The sequence below is a fragment of the Doryrhamphus excisus genome, linkage group LG7 (assembly GCF_037039965.1).
Source record: "Doryrhamphus excisus strain RoL-2023G ecotype Guam linkage group LG7, RoL_Dexc_Guam_v1.1, whole genome shotgun sequence".
Classification (NCBI taxonomy): domain Eukaryota; kingdom Metazoa; phylum Chordata; class Actinopteri; order Syngnathiformes; family Syngnathidae; genus Doryrhamphus; species Doryrhamphus excisus.
The window spans coordinates 6,504,406-6,528,897 of NC_136363.1; the positions used below are offsets into that span (position 1 = coordinate 6,504,406).

Here is a 24,492-nt window from a genome sequence, read left to right on the forward strand (position 1 = left end):
ATCTCTTGTACTGCAGCAACTTTTTTCTCATAAATGTACAACTTGTTTTCTTGTAATATTCTATTTCATGGTTATAATAATACAACTTTTTCATGTACATTTCCCATTTTTTCCTCGTAGGTTTATGACTTTATTTTTGTAAATGTACAACTTCGCTTTCATAAATGTACGACTTAGTTCTTAAATATGACAGCCTGCTTTCTCGTAAATTGACGACTTTATTCATGTAAATATGAAACTTCGCTGTCATAAATGTACGGCTTTATTGTCGTAAATGTACGACTTTGTTGTCGTAAATATATGATTTTACTCTTGTAAATTTACGACTTTGTTTTTCAAATATTACAGCCTGATTTCTCGTAAATTGACGACTTTATTCGCGTAAATGTGCAACTTCGCTTTCAAAAATATACAACTTTATTGTTGTAAATGTACGACTTTGTTGTCGTAAATGTACGACTTTGTTGTCGTAAATGTACGACTTTGTTGTCGTAAATGTACGACTTTGTTGTCGTAAATGTACGACTCTGTTGTCGTAAATGTACGACTCTGTTGTCGTAAATGTCCGATTATACTCTCGTAATTTACGATTTTACTCTAGTAAAGTTATGACTTTATTCTTGAAATATTACAGCTTGTTTTCTCGTAAATTGACGACTTTATTCACATAAATGTACAACTTCGCTTTCATAAATGTACGACTTTTTGGTCGTAAATGTACGACTTTGTTGTTGTAAATGTATGACTTTGTTCTTAAATAGTACAGCCTGCTTTCTCGTAAATTGACGACTTTATTCATGTAAATATGCAACTTCGCTGTCGTAAATGTACGGCTTTATTGTCGTAAATGTACGACTTTGTTGTCGTAAATATATGATTTTACTCTCGTAAATTTACGACTTTGTTCTTCAAATATTACAGCTTGTTTTCTCGTAAATTGACGACTTTCAAAAATGTACGACTTTATTGTCGTAAATGTACAACTTTGTTGTTGTAAATGTACAACTTTATTGTCGTAAATGTATGACTGTTGTCGTAAATGTACGATTATACTCTTGTAATTTATGATTTTACTCTAATAAAGTTACGACTTTATTCTTGAAATATTACAGCTTGTTTTCTCGTAAATTGATGACTTTATTCGCATAAAAGTATGACTTTATTGTCATAAATGTACGACTTTATTGTTGTAAATGTACGACTTTCCTCTGGTAAATGTACGATTTTACTCTTGTAAATTTACGACTTTATTCTTCAAATATTACAGCTTGTTTTCTCGTGAATTGATGACTTTATTCACGTAAATGTACAACTTGGCTTTCATAAATGTACCACTTTATTGTTGTAAATGTACGACTCTCCTCTAGTAAATGTACGATTTTACTCCAGTAAAATTACGACTTTATTGTCATAAATCTACAACTTTATTTTTGTAATATTAGGTTTTCTGTTTTCGTAATTTTATTTCTCGTACATTTGCGACTTTTTTCCTCATAAATGTCGGCTTTTTACTTACAATATTACGACTTTGTTTCTTGTAGATTTTGGACTTTATTTTTATCGTATTACCAATTTTTTATTGTAGATTCATGACTTTGTCATAGATTTACAACTTTTCTTGTCTTGTAAATGTACAACTTTATTTTGTAATATTATGGCTTATTTTCTTACCTTTACTCTCATACATTTCCGACTTTATTCTTGCAATATTACGACTTTATTTGTCGTACATTTGCTACTTTTTTTTCCCATAAATGTCTGACTTCATTCTCGTAACATTACGACTTTATTTGTCATAACCTAGCAAGTTTTTTCTCGTAAATGTACAACTTTATTCTCGTGAATGTATAACTTCATTTATACATATATATATATATATATATATATACACATACAGTATATAAAGTACTTTATATGCAATATTTTCGGTTACAAGAGCAGAAGAGCTGTCCTTGGTGCTAAATGCACATGACTTAATGCTCGGCTGAGCTCCATTCATGCAATGTGTGTGTGTGTGTGTGTGTGAAATCGAAATGCTTTCTTTTGGGTCAACAGAAGAATGCAAACAAAGTCTCTTAACGATCCACACGACTCACTCATACATGCACCAGCAGCCATCAGCAGCCAAATTCCGCTGTCGACAACGAGTGAATTTAAATGAGGATTCAGATGAGGGCTTTGGTTTCTAAGTGCCACATGCTCTCAAAAAGTGCCGCGCGTCAAGGGGCTCTTGCGAGAGGCAACACCGCCTCCTAGTGGTGGTCACTGACGCTGCAAGTGAGAGAAGTGGGCCAGACTGGATTGCAGGGTTGCGCAAGGTAACATCTCAGAGGAGAACATCACGTTGGAACAGCAAGTGTGTTGTTTTACCATTCAGGTCAAACTCTCCGGAGCATTGAAATCAGATTTGTTTTAAAATCAATATTATCAATATTTGAAGAAAAAGCTCAACTGTGATTTGTGACAATTTTCAAAAAACGGCATGACTGCATTGGTATCTGAAAGCCTAAAACTCAATTGCGCAGTGCACTTGAATGCATCATTTTTTTTAAATTGTAAATTACCACTTTAGAGACATGTTTTTAATGTAAATTTACGACTTTATACTCATAAATGTATGATTTTTTTTTCTTGTAAGTTACAACTTTATTCTTGTAATATTGTGATATTTTTTCTTGTATGTACGACTTTATTCTCATACATTAATGACTTTTTATTGTTAATTTATGACTTTATTCTTGTAATATTAAGATATTTTTTCATAAATGTACAGCTTTATTCTCATATATTGATGACTTTATTTTTGCAAATTTACGACTTTTTTTCTCGTACAACTTTATTCACGTAAATGTACGACTTTATTCTCGTTATACTCTGATTTTTTTTTCTTGTGAATTACGACTTTATTCTCGGAATATTGTGCTGTTTTTTTGTGTAGATTTACAAATTTATTCTCACACATGTGTGACTTTTTTCTTGTAAATTATGACTTTATTCACGTAAAAAAATTCCAAATTTATTCTTATTTTTTTTTCATAAATTACAACTTTATTCGTGTACATTTTTGACTTTTTTCTCACACAACTTTATTGGCATAAATGTACGACTTTATTGTCATTATATATAATGTCATTATTATATATGATTTTTTTTCTAGTGAATTACGACTTTATTCTTGGAATATCGTGCTGTTTTTTTCGTGAAGTGTGACTTTTTTCTTGTAAATTATGACTTTATTCATGTAAAACAATTCCTAATTTATTCTTATATATATATATATATATTTTTTTTAGTAAATTACAACTTTATTCTTGTACATTTGCAACTTTTTCCTCGTAAATTTACAACTGTATTCTCGTGAATGTACGACTTTTTTTTCATAAATTACGACTGTCGTGATGACTTTTTTAGTTTACAACTTTATTCTCAAATGTATGATGTTTACTCATAAATTATAACTTTGTCGTAACATAGCAACTTTTTTCTCGTAAATTTACAACTTTGTTCTCATAAATTTACGAATTTACTTTACTGCATGCTAATTTACAGCTTTTTTGTTGTAACATTGCAGCTTTTTTCTTGTAAATTTACAACGTTTTTCTCGTAAATATATATTATTAATTCTTGTAACATCACAAAATTTTTCAGCGTGAATTTACAACTTTATTCTCAAAATCTCCATTTGTTTATATTTTTTTTAATGCAGCCTCCGTACTCCGTTGTATGGGTCCAACCTTAAATGTAAAAGTGTGTTAAATGTGTTCCAGAATTAGACTCCGATGCTTATAAATAGACCAACATTAAAGTTTCATAGGGTCACATCTTCCATCCATGTCCTTGGCGAGGATTAAAAAAAAAAAGCAAACTGCCATGTGAGGTCAAGTGAGGAGACACATGGAGCGCCTTGAAGGTGGTGGAGGAGGATGATGATGAGGAGGAGGATGGGTCCGAGTGCTTTTAGGACGCGTTGAGTACCACCCAGAGTGACACAAACTCCACATCGACAGAAGCCGACCTATTTATAAAGACTGGAGTGGCGGGAAGGATACGTTCACCTTTACTCGCCCCATTTGGGAATACGAGGGAATCTCCTTGGAGAGGTCAAAGAACAGGAGGATGTTTGGCAATATGGTGGCCCTGGCAAATACACTATGTCAGCTCCTGCATTGAAAGTGTGCTTTAAAAAAAAAAGTCACGTGACTGAATGAATGAATGAATTAATCAGAAGCATGGCTGTATGAATAATTGACTCAACACTTGACAACAGCGGCTCTAAGAATTTTATCACTTCGGTTGTGTGATTGGAGTGTGGAGTTAGTCTCCACGGGTGGGGTGTGTTTTAATTCGAATCAAACAGAAAATGATGAATTGTTGATCGATTATCAATTTCTAATATCATTTCAGTAGAAATTGACCTTATATGATATTCTAAATCACCAACGGCACTGATGAGTCTAACAACACATTAATTCATTCATTTTCTACCGCTTTTCCTCACGAGGGTCGCGGGGGTGCTGGAGCCTATCCCAGCTGTCTTCAGGCGAGAGGCGGGGTACACCCTGGACTGGTCGCCAGCCAATCACAGGGCACATATAGACAAACAACCATTCACACTCACATTCATACCTATGGACAATTTGGAGTTGCCAATTAACCTAGCATGTTTTTGGAATGTGGGAGGAAACCGGAATACCAGGAGAAAACCCACACATGCACGGGGAGAACATGCAAACTCCACACAGAGATGGCCCAGGGTGGAATTGAACCCTGGTCTCCTAACTGTGAGGGCTGTGTGCTAACCGTGCCGCCCTTCTAAAAACACATCTATTTCATAAATTATTATGACTGCAATATACGTACCGTCCACTGGGTGGCGGCAGAGCTCCTCATCTCCATACAGTATAAAATACAGACTGTGGGCCACAACGTGAAATAAAAAATAAAGTAAAAAATACACAATCCGAAGATAAAAGGCTGAAATTTTCCATAAATGTTAAATACTATAATAACTACTAGAAACGCCAGCCTATAGGACAATAAATGCAGTGGTTTTGTCAACTTTATATTATACCATCATCCATTTATTATGAAAATAAATATAGGATACGACTATCATATAATTATAATAACCTCACATCATTTTATGTGTACTCCCCAACCCGATATTGAACAATAAACGTGGTAGTTTCTTCAGCTTGATGTTTTATATCATTCATTTATTGGGAAAAGAAACATGTCAAATGTATCAAAAAAAAAAAAACATGAAATTGTCATATAGGCTTACAAAAAAATGTGTAAAAACTACAAATAAACCTAAGGTTGCTTTTAATAAGAGCTGCAAAATCTTCAGTGTTTAAACATTGGCACCTTATTGACATGTGATGATGGATGATGTTGTGCTTCTTTGTGAATTGTGACTCCATATTCCATAATATAACAGTTCCAGTTTTCTTGCCCCTTTAGGGAGAATTCTATGTGCTTCTAATGAAGGTTAGAGTCCTAATGGAAAATGACGGATGCATTATGTACATTAGGGTGTAAAAGTCATGAGAGTGGCGGAAGGGATCGTGTGCTGACCGGACTGCACTTGACTCTGGATGATGGTGAAGATGGAGGCTGAGTGAGATGAGGAGAGGATGGAGACGGACGAATATGTCCCTCTTCTTTTTCCATTCCAGAACAATTAGACCTGGAAGGCCAACCTGCGGGTGCGTGCCGCACCGGTGCGGAGTAGCACCCTGGTGCTGAGTGGCGACTGACTGACGGGTGTGTCCCTGCAGGGGAGGGCTGCAGGAACGGTGAGGAGTGCCTCCCGGAGAGTGGCTCGCGGCTACCGTGACAGTGATCCTGGTTGGGTGATTTTGGGAGTTTGGATGTCTTGGATCTCTTGGGTGATTTTGTTACGTGATGGGAGGTGCAGGAGTGAGAGTTGGGAGAAGATGAGTCTCCATTGTTTGCGACCTTGTAGAGGAAGACGTCATACTGGAGGGGGGAGCTCTTCTCTGGGTGGAGCTTTGCTTCTTTGGGGAGGAGCACCTCCAGACCAATAGTGACTCCATCCTGGTGTGGGGATATGGCAAGTAGAGAAGGATGCAAATATGTACCTTTTGGGGGGGGGGGGTAAGCTAGTATGTGTGCATATGAAAATTAAAGGAGACCATAATAACACCGCATTATGTACACCTGCACAACAGTAATGCAATAAATCTCATTACTATTGTATTACTGCAATAGTAAACATTACTGTTACAGTTTATGCAAAAGAGTGGATTGGAAAACAAAGTGACCAATCACTCCTCTCATGTAGTGAAATATGGTAATGGTAATGGTTTTATTTCATTTTGAACATGCATCAGATTACAATTGAATGCATCACATAATCAGTTCCCAGTTCCGCATGTCCAAAAGGAGTAGGAAGAAGCAAAGCTTATTAAATCCTACCCCTCCACCTGGTACTTTTACAATCAGTAACTGTTACATTTGTTCACTTCCTGCTTTCCTATTATAGTTTAAGTTTTTTTTCATTCATTCATTCATTTTGGAGCCTATCCCAGCTGTCTTCGGGTGGGAGGCGGGGTACACCCTAGACTGGTCGCTAGCCAATCACAGGGCACATATAGACAAACAACCATTCACACTCACATTCATACCTATGGACAATTTGGAGTCGCCAATTAACCTTGCATGTTTTTGGAATGTGGGAGGAAACCGGAGTACCCGGAGAAAACCCACGCATGCACGGGGGAGAACATGCAAACTCCACACAGAGATGGCCGAGGGTGGAATTGAACCCAGGTCTCCTAGCTGTGAGGTCTGCGTGCTCACCACTTGTCCGCCATGCAGCCCATATTAAATTAGTAAATTGCAATATATTGTTCATTCATTCATTCATTCATTCATTCATTTTCTATCACTTTTTTCCTCACGAGGGTCGCGGGGTGTGCTGGAGCCTATCCCAGCTGTCTTCGGGCGAGAGGCGGGGTACACCCTGGACTGGTCGCCAGCCAATCACAGGGCACATATAGACAAACAACCATTCACACTCACATTCATACCTATGGACAATTTGGAGTGGCCAATTAACCTAGCATGTTTTTGGAATGTGGGAGGAAACCGGAGTACCCGGAGAAAACCCATGCATGCACAGGGGAGAACATGCAAACTCCACACAGAGATGGCCGAGGGTGGAATTGAACCCAGGTCTCCTAGCTGTGAGGTCTGCGCGCTAACCACTCGACCACCGTGCAGCCTATTATAGTGTTTTTCCTATAATAAATAATGAGAAGCAGGTCTACCCCAATGATAACTCTTATAAACACATTTTGAGGATATTTTCTTCCACTATGTGTAATTTATGCCTTCTTCCTACATGCTTCCCCCCTTCTGCCCCTTCTGGTATTGGATCTCATTAGATTGCACAGGTATTGTGGTCCACTCTGTATATTTCAGGCTCTTGTGGCGTTCTAAAGAGGCTGTCCGTGGTGCTGAACGGACACTTTTGTGTTTGTGTGTGTGCGTGCGAGCAAACTACTGTGGCACAAAAGCGGGGTCAGTGGAGTGTTGAGTTATTATTAGCGAGGGAGCAGCTGGGCGGCCGTTAGCTTCGTGAGCAGCAGCAGCAGCAGAAGACATGCAGACAAAAAGAGACACACCGGAGGGGAAAGTCCAGCTCTCAGCAACAACAACACAGGGACGAGTTGGAGAAAATGGAAAAAAAAAAGGTTTATTCCCACAAGTGTTCACTAGAATCCTCCATTTATAGCCAGAAAAGTAGAAAAGAAGTACATAAAAGTATTATAAATCACATTGAAAACCAAGACACAGCGTGTTTAATATATCGATTCCAATACCCAAGCAAATACATTATGTAATCTATTGACACTTATTATTTTTTTTTTAGCAACGCCGAACATGAAAACACGTACACGTCCACTTCATTTGCACATGTTTCGTTATCTTTTGCAAATATTTTCAGACATTTTGATAACACCGATGCATGCGAGCAGAGAGAGAGCGAGAGGGACAGTAAGGCGGGGCAGGGTAACGGGATCTAGGAAGGGGGGGGGTAAGACAGAATGGGAGACAAATGGGAGCGTTCATTGGCCGTGAAAGACCAAGGTAGAGCGTCAAAGCAAGGAAAAGTCAAGTCATTAGTTGATGGAGGAAAGAAAGCAGGCGGCGCCACTATGCAATCATTGTAAACATGTTACTGGGACCCTTCAATTCGATGTGTGCTTACTGGGACCTTACTGGGACCGCAGGCGATAGAAACACACCGTGTGCTTTACTGCTGTGTGTGCTCTTCTTGGGTGCTCCGGGCCAGCCCATGTTTTTTTTTTTTCGTTTTTTTTTCGGATATTATACCAAGTTGTTGTGGAGCATGTTTACCTCGGTGTTGTCGTCTGTGTTGTTGGGGGCGTGGTCATGGACCACAGAAGTGGGACGGTTGTTCTCGTGTTTGGGCGAATGAGAGTTGAGGATGTTCATGGCGCCCTCTTCTTTGGGAGGAGGCGACTTTGCCGGGTCCTCCTGCTTCTGGGGGTCATCCTGTCGGGAAGGTGACTGTGTTTTGAGAAATGTTGTACACTTGGACACAGAACTCAAAACAGAAAGGAAGACGTGTGAAAAGTGTTTGCCTCCTTTCTGATTTCTTTTTTTTTTTTGCGCACTTAAATGTTTCACATCATTAGACATATTGAAATATTCATTCATTCATTTTCTACCGCTTATCCTCACGAGTGTCGCGTGGGGGTGCTGGAGCCTATCCCAGCTGTCTTCAGGTGAGGTACACCCTGGACTGGTCGCCAGCCAATCACAGGGCACATATAGACAAACAACCATTCACACTCACATTCATACCTATGGACACTTTCATCCATTCATTCATTCATTTTCTACCGCTTATCCTAACGAGGGTCGCGGGGGTGCTGGAGCCTATCCCAGCTTTCTTAGGGCGAGAGGCGGGGTACACCCTGGACTGGTCGCCAGCCAATCACAGGGCACATATAGACAAACAACCATTCACACTCACATTCATACCTATGGACACTTTGGAGTCGCCAATTAACCTAGCATGTTTTTGGAATGTGGGAGGAAACCGGAGTACCCGGAGAAAACCCACGCATGCACGGGGAGAACATGCAAACTCCACACAGAGATGGCCGAGGGTGGAATTGAACCCTGGTGTCCTAGCTGTGACGAAAAATCCAAACCTACATTGTCCTGTGTGGAAAAAGTTGAGATTAATTGAAATCTATTAGTATGTAAAACATTATAAAGCCATTTTCTAAAACTTTGGGACTCCAGCCAGCCACAATGAGAGCCATTATTAAAAACATAGAAGACTAGCCACAAGAGGGCAGCAACGACTCATCCAAGAGGTCACAAAAGACCCCACAACAACATCTAAAGAACCGCAGACCTCACTTGCCTCAGTTAATGTCAGTGTTCATGAAAAAGGTTTCAGAAAATCACACCAACAGTAAAATATGGTGGAGGTAGTGTAATGGTCTGGACCTGGAAGAATTTCTGTGATAAATGGAACCATGAACACACCATGTTTGTACACAGAGCCATGTAGGTTTGGATTAGTTTTTCTCCCTTAATAATTATTATAAACTTATTGTCAAGTGATCTGAAACATTTAAGCGAGACAAAAATATAATTAAGGGGGCAAACCCTTTTCACACCACTGTTCAGTATGTACCCCACAAATGCTAAAACATGCTAAACACTATAAGTACATGTACACAATCTAATGAGATCCAATACAAGAGCTGGCCTTGATAACGTCATAGTATGGAAGCCTAATATATCTATACAGAGAGGTGTGTTGACGTGTACGAGATTTGGCATCGAGATGCTAATATCCTCTAACCCTGTGTGGTGCGCTACTGAGCAATGTTATTTATTAGATAAATAATAAAATCATCACCGCGCCAATAGGTGGTCAAGTCCTAGTCATAATAAGTGAATTCCAAGAGGGCCCATGAAGCGCTGTGCTCGGGCCTGAACAATAATAATAAGCTGAGATTTATTGCTTCTCTTGGATGCCGACTGAGTCAGCATCCAGTCCTAACATATTTAACTGAAAAAAAAACTCTAATATGAATTATGACTGAAATAGGGTGAGTGAGATGAAAAAATAGCCTATTTTCAGAGGAAAAACACCAAAACTAAATTAGATCTTTGACCAAAAAATCTGACAATTTGCACAACCGTGAATGTGTAAATTGCAGACCATCTAATTACGCTTGAGTCCTTTTCGGAATCAAATCCGACCCGTGACATTTCGACATATACTGCAGAGCAGTCCATATGCCTGCGGGGGCTTTTTAGCCTCTGCACCTGACATTTCGAGCACCCCCAGAACTCATCTGTGGAACTGCACTGAAATGCCAACAAAGCACAATCGCTTCACATCAGTTATCCCGGCCAAACTGTGGGAGGGGGAAGGCGTATTGCACTTAGAATCCACGCCATGAGCCACGGCGTCATTATAAAGTCTCCCTAAATGTAACCTGTCCACTTGTGTCGCGTGTCAGCTTGTTCGGGCCAGGCATTGATCGCCGTGTCACAGACAGCTGAAGGTCACAGCCACAGCAGGCGTGAAGTGGGCCACCATCGACTGGTTGGACACAAATGTCCCCTCTCACTGTCACATCCACACGTTTGAAGCATAATGACCGACGTGGGCTGCTATCATTGTCATCTCATTTGCATCATTAGGCACAAAATACGGGAAGTAAATGACCACTAAGGAGTATTTACAAGTGAGCAATTACACTAAGACAAACCTATTAATGGAGAAATGCACTAACGATGCATGATATTTTATATTTATGACTACATTTGGGAAGGAAGGAAGAGGCAGGAAGAGAGTTCACTTGCATGAAAAGAGTGAGCCATTTTGTCAGTCACTCTTTGTCTCGGTGGGTGGAGGCGGGGCAGGTAGCATACACACAGCATGCAGTAGAGTGTAACATAGTCCATATTAAATCATTCATTCATTCATTCATTTTCTACCACTTTTCCTCATGAGGGTCGCTGGAACCTATCCCAGCTGTCTTTGGGCGAGAGGCGGGGTACACCCTGGACTGGTCACCAGCCAATCATAGGGCACATATAGACAAACAACCATTCACACTCACATTCATACCTATGGACAATTTGGAATCGCCAATTAACCTAGCATGTTTTTGGAATGTGGGAGGAAAACGGAGTACCCGGAGAAAACCCACGCATGCACAGGGAGAACATGCGAGACATGGCCGAGGGTGGAATCAAACTCGGGTCTCCGAGCTGTGTGGCCTGCGCGCTAACCACTCGGATGCTGCGCAGCATAAATTAAATTATATCTCATTATGTTATTATATGGGCGGCACGGCAGTCTAGTGGTTAGCACGCAGACCTCACAGCTAGGAGACCAGGGTTCAATTCCCACCCTCGGCCATCTCTGTGTGGAGTTTGCATGTTCTCCCCGTGCATGCGTGGGTTTTCTCCGGGTACTCCGGTTTCCTCCCACATTCCAAAAACATGCTAGGTTAATTGGCGACTCCAAATTGTCCATAGGTATGAATGTGAGTGTGAATGGTTGTTTGTCTATATGTGCCCTGTGATTGGCTGGCGACCAGTCCAGGGTGTACCCCTCTCGGCCCCAAAAGACAGCTGGGATAGGCTCCAGCACCCCCGCGACCCTCGTGAGGAAAAGCGGTAGAAAATGAATGAATGAATGAATGTTATTCATTTAACCATATTACACTTACATTCCTTCCCAGTATATTGTGCAATCATGGTAGGTATTAGCATTGCTAGCATGCTAACGTTAGCATACCTTAGCATACATGAGCATTTTTTTTGTAATTTTCATTGGTATCATGCTAACATTAGCATTGTAGCATTTTTAGCAACTTTCATAGGTAGATACTACTATGCTAGGTGTTAACATGCTAATGTTGGCATGTTAATTGAGCACATCAGCATTTTTTGCGATTTTCATGAATAGGAAACTACGCGCTATTATGCTCGGTGTTAGCATGCTAATGTTAGCATTGTTAGCATTCTTTAAGTGTTCCATGGGAAGTTTTCATAGTCAACAGGTCTAAATATGTATATAAAATAAATGTAGGAATAATATTTGTGGTGTAAATTATTATTATATTACATTATTAATTAATTATTCATTCATTTTCTATTGCTTATCCTCATGAGGGTCGCGTGGGTGCTGGAGCCTATCCCAGCTAACAACCATTTCCACTCACATTCATACCTATGGACAATTTGGAGTCGCCAATTAACCTAGCATGTTTTTGGAATGTGGGAGGAAACCGGAGTACCCGGAGAAAACCCACGCATGCACGGGGAGAACATGCAAACTCCACACAGAGATGGCCGGGGGTGGAATTGAACTCTGGTCTCCTAGCTGTGTGGCCTGCGCGTTAACCACTCTTCCGCCGTGCAGCCCATATTAAATTAGTAAATTGCAATATATTGTTATATTTACAATTATTTTCTTAAGAGTCATGTTAAAATCTCATCTCCGAGTGTCTGGTGACACCCCTACCACGGTAATGACCACTTTCCCCAGCATACACACCATAATCAAGCTGTCCAGTCGGGTACTTTGTGGTGATCCACGACCATGCATTTCTAGTTTTCCAATCGAATCACAGCATAAATATTCCTCTACATTATGCAGCTTGGTGAAGCAATGCATGCACAACAAGCCATGTGCAGGGAATTGTGTACAACACAATAGCTCTAAAGCAGCAAAAAAAGGCGTAAAAAGGTACGGTGAGGGACCTCGCTGAGCAATTGGTTGCAGAGAGCCTTGCAGCAGGTGATTAATCATTCTTCCTCTATGGTAGAATATGGAAGCAGTAGAATCAAATGCAGGGTATTGTTTTGAGGTTTACTGTTAGTAATTAAGTCGTACGGGTCAAAGCAAAGCCAGCATAGGAGAGGTGGGGATTGTGAGGGGGGGGGTGCTGCAACCATGTGGACGCTTACCTGGAAGTGGTTATAAGAGTTTCTGGGTTTAAATTCCCAGGTAAAGGTGGTAGATGATGGTCTCTGAGGGGATCAGTGAGTGCAAAAGCAATAAAGACACACACATATACTGCATATATATCGACAAAACTCAAAAGCTTTGGAAGCGAAGGCGTGGAAAGCAAGGACATCATCGGGTAAAACGTCATGAACAAATGAGGCGAAGAGACAAGAGATAAACGACAGAGCAGTAAGAGTGGAGGACAGACGGTGACTAATGAGAGGAGAGAGAGTGGAGCGTGGTACACCAGGAGAGGTGGGGCATACCTGACAGATAATGTTGTCATAGTACGCCAGGTTGTGAGTGTGAGCTTGGGGGGCGGGCGGAGGTGAGTCGCACAGTTTCCTTACGTTTGGCTGCGAGCCGTCGGCGGTGGTTGATACGGAGAGGCCGTCCGTCTGTGGCTCGCTGCTCTGTGGACGGTATTTACTGGACGAGAGAGGAGATATAGAAAGTAGAATGTTGTTATGTTGCTCTGTAGGTTTGTTATTGTGGAGCATTATGGTTACTATATTATATGAGAGTGGAAAACATATACTATATATATGGATCTTTCATTGGATCCAGTAATAATTAGGGATGTCCGATATTGGCTTTTTTGACGAAAACCTCAAATTTCCCATATGTGGAACCGATATATGTCGGACATCCCTAATAATAATTCTCAGTTCTGTTATTTTTGTTCATTCATTCATTTTCTACCGCTTATCCCAGCTGTCTTTGGGTGACTGGTCAGCCAATCACAGGGCACATATAGACAAACAACCATTCACACTCACATTCATACCTATGGACAATTTGGAGTCGCCAATTAACCTAGCATGTTTTTGGAATGTGGGAGGAAACCGGAGTACCCGGAGAAAACCCACAGAGAAAACATGCAAACTCCACACAGAGATGGCCGAAAATGGAATTGAACTTGGGTCTCCTAGTTGTGAGGCCTGCACGCTAACCACTAGACTCCCGTGCAGCCCTAAATTCTGTTTAATACTCTACTATTCATTCATTCATTTATTTTCTGCCACTTATCCTCACAAGGGTCGCGGGGGTGCTGGAGCCTATCCCAGCTGTCTTCAGGCGAGAGGCGGGGTACACCCTGGACTGGTGGCCAGCCAATCACAGGGCACATATAGACAAACAACCATTCACACTCACATTCATATCTATGGACAATTTGGAGTCGCCAATTAACCTAGCATGTTTTTGGAATGTGGGAGGAAACCGGAGTACCCGGAAAAAACTCCACACAGATGATGGCCGAGGGTGGAATTGAACTCAGGTCTCCTAGCTGTGAGGCCTGCACGGTAATATATATATATATATCTCCAACAACAACCAAAGCTATCATATTGATATGTTTCTATGTGTCGTTCACAAAACAAACACACACCTGCGTTTGCGGAGCCGCTTGTTTTCGTTTTTGAGATGGTGCAGCCTCTTGGCAAAGAATACGATTATCATAAAAAGGAGGAGGAGCGCCACAGAGGCCACGCCCACCACCGCACTCATGACCTGGAACTCTGTGACGGCCCAGTCACAGCGCGTTCCTTTGTTCCAGATGTAGTCCTGCACATTACACCTGAATGCACGGGGAAAAAAACACAATTTAGGTTGGCATTTGGCATGGAAGCTATGAGGTCAGAGTTGTGCAACACTTAGATAGGACTCCCTGTCACTCAAACAAGCTTAACTTGTGCCATGTATATAGAATGCTGGCACCAGTAACTCATACAGTTGTTTGTGTACATATTTTTTTTTTTTTGCATGAGAGGCTGATACTGACCTGAGGTCTGTCTGCCCAAGCCGGGATTCTCCCCGCAGCCTAGCCCTTAATGAGCTCAAAGGATCAGTGTACGCGTGTGACAGATTCCATGCCTTTCATCAACCTATGTCTGTGTGCGCGTTACTCAGCAGAAACATACCCCCCCTCCCCTCCCACACACACGATGCAATCCACACATATATACCGTATGTATGTACATATATGACGTGCATTATTCGTGATTACACCATATCGCCACCTCGTCTCATTTTATGCTGACTGTGCGGTGGATGAGTGGGTCTACTCCAAAAAAAAAACAAAAAACATGCTGATCCTTATGGTGATCCTGCTGTGATCGTCATGACACATTAAGCTGGTCCTTCTGTCAGTGTGAGTGTGTTTATACTTGCAGTGTGCGTTCTGAGGTGTCCTCAATCTTTTCTTTTGTTTTGGTGGGTGAACATATTGGACACCCCCACACCCCCCCACCCCTTGCCTCAGTCTACGGACTAGAAATGAAAATTGGGAATAAGTACACTATAAGCCCCCGCCATCACTGTCTGGCACCCGCCAATACCCCAATTTAACCTAATGCCATACTGTATCACACACATGGAAATACATACTTAATTTGTGTACATCATTTATAGTCATATTTAATGCTTTTTTCCTATATTTACATGTACTTACTTATGATTATATTGTTTGTATGTGGTGTCCGAACAACACAACACATCAACACATTCATATGTGATTTATGTGATGTGTTGCACCGTGAGCAAGTATGTCATTTTGATCTATAGATGGCCCCTCTGCTACATTTTTATAACCCAAAAGTGCCTTAATCATCTTGGGTGTGGAAGTCATTACAGCTGTAGAGGTTGTTAGTCTTCCGTGATGACATCACAGATGTCTGGAGGAGACATATCTCTGTTTGAGGCGGTTATGATGTTCCCCCCTCCATGAACCTCAGCTCAGCAGTACCAGCAGCACTCATGCATCCCCAGACCATGATACTGACATCGTTATCTTGCTAGGCTTATCAGACAGGCAATAATGAGTGCATAGTAAACCTATACTGCAAAACAAGCTGTAAACTGGATCGGTTTCATTTTGACAGTATCCCTTGACAAGATATAACCGTTATAAAATGGTTACCGAAAGGTGAGATGCTTCGAAGTTACCAAATATTAGGGGTGTGTATTGGCAAGAATCTGGCGATACGATACGTATCACGATACCAGGCTCACGATACAATATATCACGATATATCACGATACTGTTAACAAGGCGATATTTTTTTGTAGTTAAAGATTATTTCCTGGAAAAACTGAATTACACCAATATGTTGCAATATGCACTTACTAAACACATTTTTATTCGATTAGAACAGTATGTTATGCTGTATCACAAACTTTCCTCTGTAAAAACTTAAAGTGTAGCATTTGGATAAATAAAGCTTTAACATCCAGCTTTAAATTTACAAAAAAACACATAAAAAACAAATAAATTAAATTATGTCTCAAGATCCTGCAAAAATGTTCACATTCTTTTAGCCGTGAAAAAATGCAGAGTATACAGTCCCTGACTTATCCACCATCAGAAGAGTATTTTTGTAACTAACATCAGTAAAAAGTCCTTTTAGGATGCTCGAAATAACCATTATTAAACAAAATAGTGATATCAATTTGAAAAACAAAATACCTGCAATATCACAGTACTACTTTTGTACTATACAAAAGGACCTTCGCATTGCTTGCTAGCGGCAGGTCCTCATGGTGTCTCGCTAAGTGGACTCGCAGATTTGTCGTGTTTCCCGAATACTTTATTCGGGCATGACACATTTTCCAAACGGCATGGCAAATTTTGTCAATTTCTGCACACCCTACTTTGTGTAGAAATCCAAAATGTGTCAACACTTCAGCCTCGTACGCCGCAAGGGGGCCGCTGTTATGTGCTGGCATTCTGCCATGTTGATCTGTGTTTATGTGTGAGGACGTTTCACTCGTGAATCTCGTTCAACATCCTTGCCTAATTGACTACATAAGTGCTGCCACCTAACGATCGGAGGTTTAAATTAACATCAGAAATGAACCTTTGCCGTGTCTGCACTTGAATAAATACCATATAGAGCAGGGGTCTCAAACATGCGGCCCGCGGGCCAAATGTGGCCCGCAGGACACGAGTTTGAGGCCCCCGCATTGATATGAAAGTTTAATGTTAGTTTGATATGGATGCTGTATGGTATCATGTACCCAGAAAAAATTATTACGTTTGATTAATGTTCATGTTAAAGGTTAAATAACTGTTAATAGTTATCCTCCCTATCCGTGTGGAAGTGGTAAGTTTTTGGCTTTTTTAAGTTTAAAGGAAATAACTTGAAGGCTACCGTTTAGGTCGCTGGCTCTCTAGTGTGCGAGTTAGCATGTGTCTCAAGACCCTGTAGTTGCGCAATATGTTGTAAATAAAAAAAGTATAAATGTGACTATAGTCGTGTTTTGTCATGTCTACAGGGCTCTAATAATGCTTTGTTCATTTTAATCTGAAAAAAATAATTTGTCTACCCACCAACTATATGTGGTTTCTTAAGTTTTTATTATTTGCCATTTTATTATTATTATTGTTATATTTATTTATTACTGATTGATTGATTTTCTTTATTCTTGATTTGTTTATTTTTCATCTTATTTTGTGCAGAAAAATAAAAATTAAGATATTTGAGAACAGTGGAATGTTTTATCAGAGCTTTTATTGTAGAAAATCGGAACCAAAGCACTGAAAAAGTTTGTATATTTTTCTGTTTTTAATAAATGCGTTTTTTGGGGTATTTTTTTTGGAAAACCTGATGTGGCCCAGTCTCACCCAGACCCTAGCTCCAGTGGGCCCCCAAGTAAATTGAGTTTGAGACCCCTGATATAGAGTCTATGATAAATGCCTAAAAATATCCTTATCATACTTTTTAATATCGATACAGTATCGTGGAACGAAATATCGCGATATATCGCCGAAACGATACTTTCTTACACCCCGACCAAATATTGTTCCAAATACATGATTTACTTCCACTTTCTATTCGGAACAAATGTGTAAACAAGTGTGTATTTCTTACCTGCAAAAGGCTCCCACTCCCGCCACCACAGTACACACTCCTTCATTGAAGCAGAAATTGGGTTCAGCATCACACTGAGATACACACATCCCGGGTCCAGACCGCACAAAGCCCAGCCTGCATCCGTCACCCCCTAAGGCGCCACCCAGACTCAAATCTGGTCCCGGCTGGTACATTTCAGGTGAGACGGGCTTCTTGACCACTACGGGTTTCACATTAACGGGACGAGCGGGAGAACCAGCCAAGAGTGGATTCTCATCCTCCATGTAGACCGGTGGTGAAAGGGTGGGTTCAGGTTCTGGGGTGGGGTCTGATGCAGAGAGGTCATCATCTGGAGATAGGTAGTCATAAAAGTCTGAGAGTGTCCAAGCTGTGGGGCCGCTGCCTTTTTGTTTCTGTGGTTTCGGAAGCTTGGCGACGTGAGATTCAACATCGGAAGGTACGACTTCCGGTGCTGGGCTGTGGAACTCCACGGTGATGATGTCGTCAGATAATGGGTTCCCGCCTTGATCTGGTCCACCTCCTCCACCGCCAGTGAGCTCCTCCCCAACAGGAGGGTCCTCCTCTACTGGGCGTACATGGGCGTGTTTATGGGAATGATGGTGTTTGACCAAACGGGGGATCCCTGCTTCTATCAGGTGCTCCCTTTCTGCTGAGTCGTCGCTTAGAACCATCCTTGTATTCAAGGCCTCTTGGTTGACGAATGACTGGTTACGATGGTGGTGACGCCTGCTCATTGAATGCCTCCCTGTCAATCAAAACCAAAGGAAATTAGACAACCAATTGATATATTTATCTGTTAAAACATGTGACAGACATGTTCCACAATCATGATGAAGCAGATTTGTGAAGACGTTGACTCAACAAACAAATCCCTGCGGTTTATAAGGTCAAAGGTTTGAGTGATTTGCTTTTAAAAGGCATTTGAACAAGAGTTGAAAGAGTGCAGTGCAATCAAAGTGTGACCATGTGGGATTAGGCGTTCTCAAAGTGCTCTGGTGACCAAGACTGCTTGAGGATTAGATTAGATTAGGATTAGGAAGCAGAGGTTAGAGGATGTATGGCCGGGTAAACTTGGTAAAATAAATGAAATAAATACACCGTCCTGGGATATTTATGAATTAAATTAGCAATTCAAGTCAAGAACTGATGTTAATTTGGTTATTCCGAGAGTTGATTGACATCCGAGGAGGTACTTGTACATAATCTCCTTCATGAATACTTTCAAACTCAATTGAGCGCTTTGGCTAGATGTCTCATCTCCTTTGTCCGTTGCGATTTTTAAACCAATCCGAACGTGCTTGCAGTCACGGAACCTTAGCGGTGGCCGAGGAACCGTGAGATTCATCTCAAACACACACACACACACACACACACACATGGTGCAGTTGCCATGGTGAGATGCAAAGAGATGGCAGGTTGAAAGGAGGAGAGAAGCGAGGGTGCTGTGGTGGAAAACAGAGAATTCAGTGTTTGCCGCCGCTGCTGCTGCTCTTGTTTTTTAATCAGTCAGCCAACCTCTCACTAAAGTGATGTCTGCCAACTCCAGCTCTGGAAAAGAGGGGGGGGGGGGGGGGGTGAAGGTCTTTGAAAGACATGTTCCACCAAAACTTGATTACGCCTGACTTGAACAATTTCTTTTGAAGATGGAATCTGCCAATCTGGTCCCTTGTCGAGACTCAAATGTGGCATCCTGTTAGCAGCTGGCGGCCTTAGCCATTTACCACAGCGAAATCAAACACGGAGAGATTACACCGGCAAAAGGAGCAAATTGAATACAACCCCCCCCCCACCCACCCCATCGCACCCTCCCCCCAACCCCACCGCCCTGCTTGGAATGGATTTCTCCCTTTTCAAATGGTGTGATTTGTGCCTTTAACTGCCACTCGGTGCTCACCTTCGTTTGTCACCATGGTAACAAGTGTGACTGGAGGTGGCTGTCCTTATACACACTCCACTAAGCCATCGCTTAGCCAGCAGGACTATCCTATCCTGCTATGTGCTTTTTTTATTGTTGTTGTTGATGATCGCTCCCTCTTATCACAAAGTCTGAACACTGAAACTGGAATATTCTGAATAATAACTATTTTTGACAAATTGCCTTGATTTAATGTACATTGAAGCAAAATGGAGTGCAATACATGTCTGTTACCAGCAGGGGCACTGTGGAGTCAGCCTCAACGACAGTAGTTAGTGTATTTTCTAACTAAATAACAGGTCATTCATTTTTGCATGGTGGACGAGTGGTTAGCACACAGCTAGGAGATCCGAGTTCAATCCCATCTCTGTGTGGAGTTTGCATGTTCTCCCCGTGCATGCGTGGGTTTTCTCCGGGTACTCCGGTTTCCTCCCACATTCCAAAAACATGCTAGGTTAATTGGCCACTCCAAATTGTCCATAGGTATGAATGTGAGTGTGAATGGTTGTTTGTCTATATGTGCCCTGTGATTGGCTGGTGACCAGTCCAGGGTGTACCCCGCCTCTCGCCCGAAGACAGCTGGGATAGGCTCCAGCACCCCAGCAACCCTTGTGAGGATAAGCGGTAGAAAATGAATGAATGAATGAATGAATAATTTTGAATGAAGTCCCTATAAATGGAACCTGGGAATATGGAACTGTTTTGGTGTCATTTCACTGTGCAAGTCTATTCAAATACAATAACGGAATAAATCTGGCTCTCTGTTGGGACATAGATTGTCATTTATAAAGCCTAGTGGGCGTGGCAAATTGAAGTGGTCTATGGGGATCTTATAATTGAGCCCTGACATGACCAGAAGCAAAGAATCAAAGCAACTATGTTGCTATTCCTGTACATTTTCCGTTTTTATCCAGCTTTGATATAAGATTGGAAATGAAGCATAGAAAAAGCCAGTTTAAAAAAAAAAAGCCAGTTTTACCCGTTTCTGCTATATGTGCGTGCATGCAAGCGAGGGGGGGGGGAATCAGCGGTTGGAGATGCTGATGATCTTTTGTGACATTTTGCATTGCTTTGTGGGAATACAAATGGAGATTTGACCTCGCCGTATGCTTTCACGCACAACATGGCAGTCTGGATCGCCGCCATAGACGTAACCATTAAACATGACATGCCTCTGCCCCCCCAAATGAGTAGCGTTGGCATTATTTCGATTCTGCAGCCACACATATGTGTGTTCATCGGTCAATATGCTGCAGGGTTAACACTACACATGGGGGTGTGAAAAAGGATGGAGGGGTGCAAGAATCGCCGCGCGTGCCCGTGAACCCCTGCGACCCTCAACGTGCACGAGCAGCCTGTTGCTGGGCAGCGGCTGCAACGCTCATTCACCCCACCCCTCCCATTATTAACACCTTCATCGCCACTATTACTATAAGCAGATGTCTCAAGAGATGCAAATGAGAAGTTGCCTCCATGATGGTCTGCAGGAATCCGATTTGTACCTATTGGCTTGGTGGGTGTAATCCCGCCTTTTGTCTGTGTAGGGTGTAGCTGCAACACTTGACTGCTGTTGGATGTCTAACATCACTTCATCATTTTGTCATTCAGATTTAGATTTGTCATATCAGGTCGCCCCATATCATAATGGCTGTTATGCATATGCAAAAATGTATACAATAAAGCCAAGAACTACATAGAATAAAATGAAAACTGCATTTTTTGTTGGAATATTTGACAAGAAACTGAATTTATTATTAATGTGATTATACAGTAGTTTGCTTTGTCGCCTATAACAGAAATATACAATAGAATGCCTTATATTTCATAGTTTTTAGCATCTTTAATGCACATAATGTGTCAAATTACATATCCTTCCAATTTTCTGCATGGTGTCAAAAGTTTGGACACCCCCTTGTTCTACACTGACAATGCCTGTCAAAGGCATGCCGAAGACGCAATACATATGCACCACGCATATACACCACAGGGTGTGACTCGGTACAGTGCATGCATGTCGTGGGTCTTACCGTGAGTGGACATGGGAATTAGAACCATGGAGACGGTGAACAGCACCTGCCAAGTCCACAAGCGGCTATTACCGGAGCACGCCATGCCGGCCACAGACGACACGCACGGTCTTCTTCTTCTTCTTCTGCTCGGCTTTGATTTAGATCCTTTTCTTCACAGAGTGGACCACAATCCTCTGGCGTCATTCAGCAGCTTTGGTCCATTGTGTGCCGAGTGGCGGGGGTCCGCGATCCTCCACGACGTTGGCGCGCACTCACAGTAGTAGTAATGCGCGCCGCCGGTGGGTGGATGGAGTCTCTGCAGAACAGACGACACTTTAACGAGCCGGCCGGTGTAGTGCGCACAGAAGCACCGGTGCGTGTGCGTGCCCGTTACACACCGGTGAGAACTGCGTCTGTTGGCCACTAACAATCAATAAGATATGTGCGTGTGCGTGCGTGCGTGCGCGATAATCCTCTTACTTGCACAATACAAGACAATAGCATCTGCTTTTTGAATGACCCAATGGGGACTACTGGATAGAGTTGAAAATATCAATCTCATCACGCTAGCGCTGACCCGATATCGATACTCCCTTTGGTATACATATTTGGATCAATCTCCTGACCTCCAGTGGCCTACCAATCACAGGGAACTATAAAATGGGATTCTCAACTGGTGGCGTGTGACCCAAATGTGGTTCGTGGAGCCAGTTTTCAGTCGTTTCAGTCCGGAACTCCTCGGCAGAAGGAAGGAAATACTGCAGGGAGAGGTGCAGATTCTGGAAGATCTGGAAAGCTATTGTGTGTAGCTGCTTTGTAGGAGTCCACAACTCAATACAAAGGATCGAAAAATGAGCATAATAGGTCGCTTTTTAACATTACGTCATTCCGACACACAGCTGCAGATAGCTGCTGGAGAACAGCACGCCATACCTCTGCAGCTCATGTTGTGTTTCAAACAGTCGGTACGGTGGCCGAGCGGGTTAGCGTGTTGGCTAAACAGTCAGCAGATTTGCATGTTCTCTCTGTGTGTAGTCGTTTATTTTCATCATTCTATCGCCTACATACACAATATTGTCTTTATTTCTTACTATTCATCTTTTGCGGCTATGTATGTATGTATGTACGTATGTATATTAAACTTGCTGATATAGTTAATGTTCAAACAGCTAAAATAATGCATAAGGCTAAAAATAACCAATTAGCTAAAAATGTCATCCAATACTTCTCTACAAGAGAGGAGAAATATGATCTCAGGGAAGAACCACATTTGAAACACTTATATGCTCGGACTACGTTAAAAAGCCATAGCATTTCGGTATGCGGAATCAAACTATGGAATGGATTGAGTAAGGACCTCAAACAATGCACAACGATGAGCCAATTCAAGAAACAATACAAACAGTTGATGTTTGCTAAATACAAGGATGAAGAGTCTTGAACCAGTCATGATGTGCTATATATATCACTATATTGACACTTACTATGGTACCCATTATGTCATTGGATGGTTATATCATCTTGTATTTCGGTATGTGACAAAAAATAAAATAAAATTTTAAAAAAAAGCAGGAAGTGAACAAATGTAACAGTTACTGATTGTAAAAGTACCAGATGGAGGGGTAGGATTTAATAAGCTTTGCTTCTTCCTACTCCTTTTGGACATGTGGAACTGTGAACTGATTATGTGATGCATTCAATTGTAATCTGATGCATGTTCAAATGAAATTAAACCATTACCATTACCATATGAGATTATCAGCATGCGTTCCCTCTTCAAAACCAACAAATTGAAATCCAATCTTTAATCGCGAGCCTATTGATCCCAAAGCCCTCCAATGCGGAGTGCCCTACTTTTCCCCATCAATCCCCAACCAAACACACTTACATGGAAACTCAAGGCTAAGCTCAAATTTGGACTCAATGGTGTGTTCTATGACAAGAACATGGCGACATGAGAGCGACCGAGATGGGATTCAGATAGGGACAAGCAGTGGAAGAGAGCTGCAGAGCGGTGGGAACTGTAAAAGCGAGAAATGTTCACTGATTTGCTGCCAAACAGAGCAGAACGAAATTGCTTCTGCGACACACACATGCACATATAACACATACACATTTTCACACACACAGACCTATCTGTGATAAACACATATTACTACAATATTTCAACTCGATTTTCCACTCATTATTTTTATACGCTATTCATGGCCTAACTGGAAGGACTGTTTTGTCATGCAGGTTGAACAGATGGAGGCTACTAAGAATGGAACCATAATGTACCTGATGTGATGCCAGGCTATGTTGGTCACTCCATCCTGTGCCTGCGTTGAACAGTGAGTGGTGGACAGGATGTCCAGATCTACCCCAGTGTCTTCTCTCTATGTGTGTCCGCCTGTGGAGACATTTTTAATACTCAAATATGTAAAAAAAAAATGATAATGTTACAGTCACAGGTTTAAATACACTCATCATGGGCATGAGTGTATATAAAAAAATATATTTATTAATATATCATGCTGTCTTGTGGTTGAATATGACCTATTATTGGTAAGAAAATGCATATTTAAACAAATGTTATTATTTTTTTCACCTAATTTAAGTATTGTCAAGCATAATAATGAACTAAAATACAAATAAGGCATTAAG

The 24,492-nt window shown here is 41.4% G+C and overlaps 1 protein-coding gene across 4 annotated transcripts; it reads right to left on the minus strand.

The window, feature by feature from the left end:
- Positions 1-4,807: 4,807 nt before the first annotated feature.
- On the minus strand, positions 4,808-22,234 carry cspg5b (chondroitin sulfate proteoglycan 5b). 4 transcript variants are annotated; one of them, XM_058046344.2, is made up of 7 exons: positions 21,865-22,234; positions 17,920-18,667; positions 14,439-14,627; positions 13,399-13,477; positions 13,009-13,071; positions 8,389-8,547; positions 4,808-6,060 (listed from the first exon to the last, which is right to left on the minus strand). In XM_058046344.2, the coding sequence occupies exons 1-7, from the start codon at positions 21,947-21,949 to the stop codon at positions 5,545-5,547; spliced, it is 1,839 nt and encodes a 612-aa protein (XP_057902327.2). In that variant the 5' UTR covers positions 21,950-22,234; the 3' UTR covers positions 4,808-5,544. The 4 variants fall into 4 exon arrangements, with proteins under 4 accessions (XP_057902327.2, XP_057902328.2, XP_057902326.2 ...); XM_058046345.2 differs by lacking the exon at positions 13,009-13,071 and having other exon boundaries at positions 4,809-6,060; positions 21,865-22,230; XM_058046343.2 differs by lacking the exon at positions 13,009-13,071 and having other exon boundaries at positions 4,809-6,060; positions 13,315-13,477; positions 21,865-22,225.
- Positions 22,235-24,492: the final 2,258 nt, after the last annotated feature.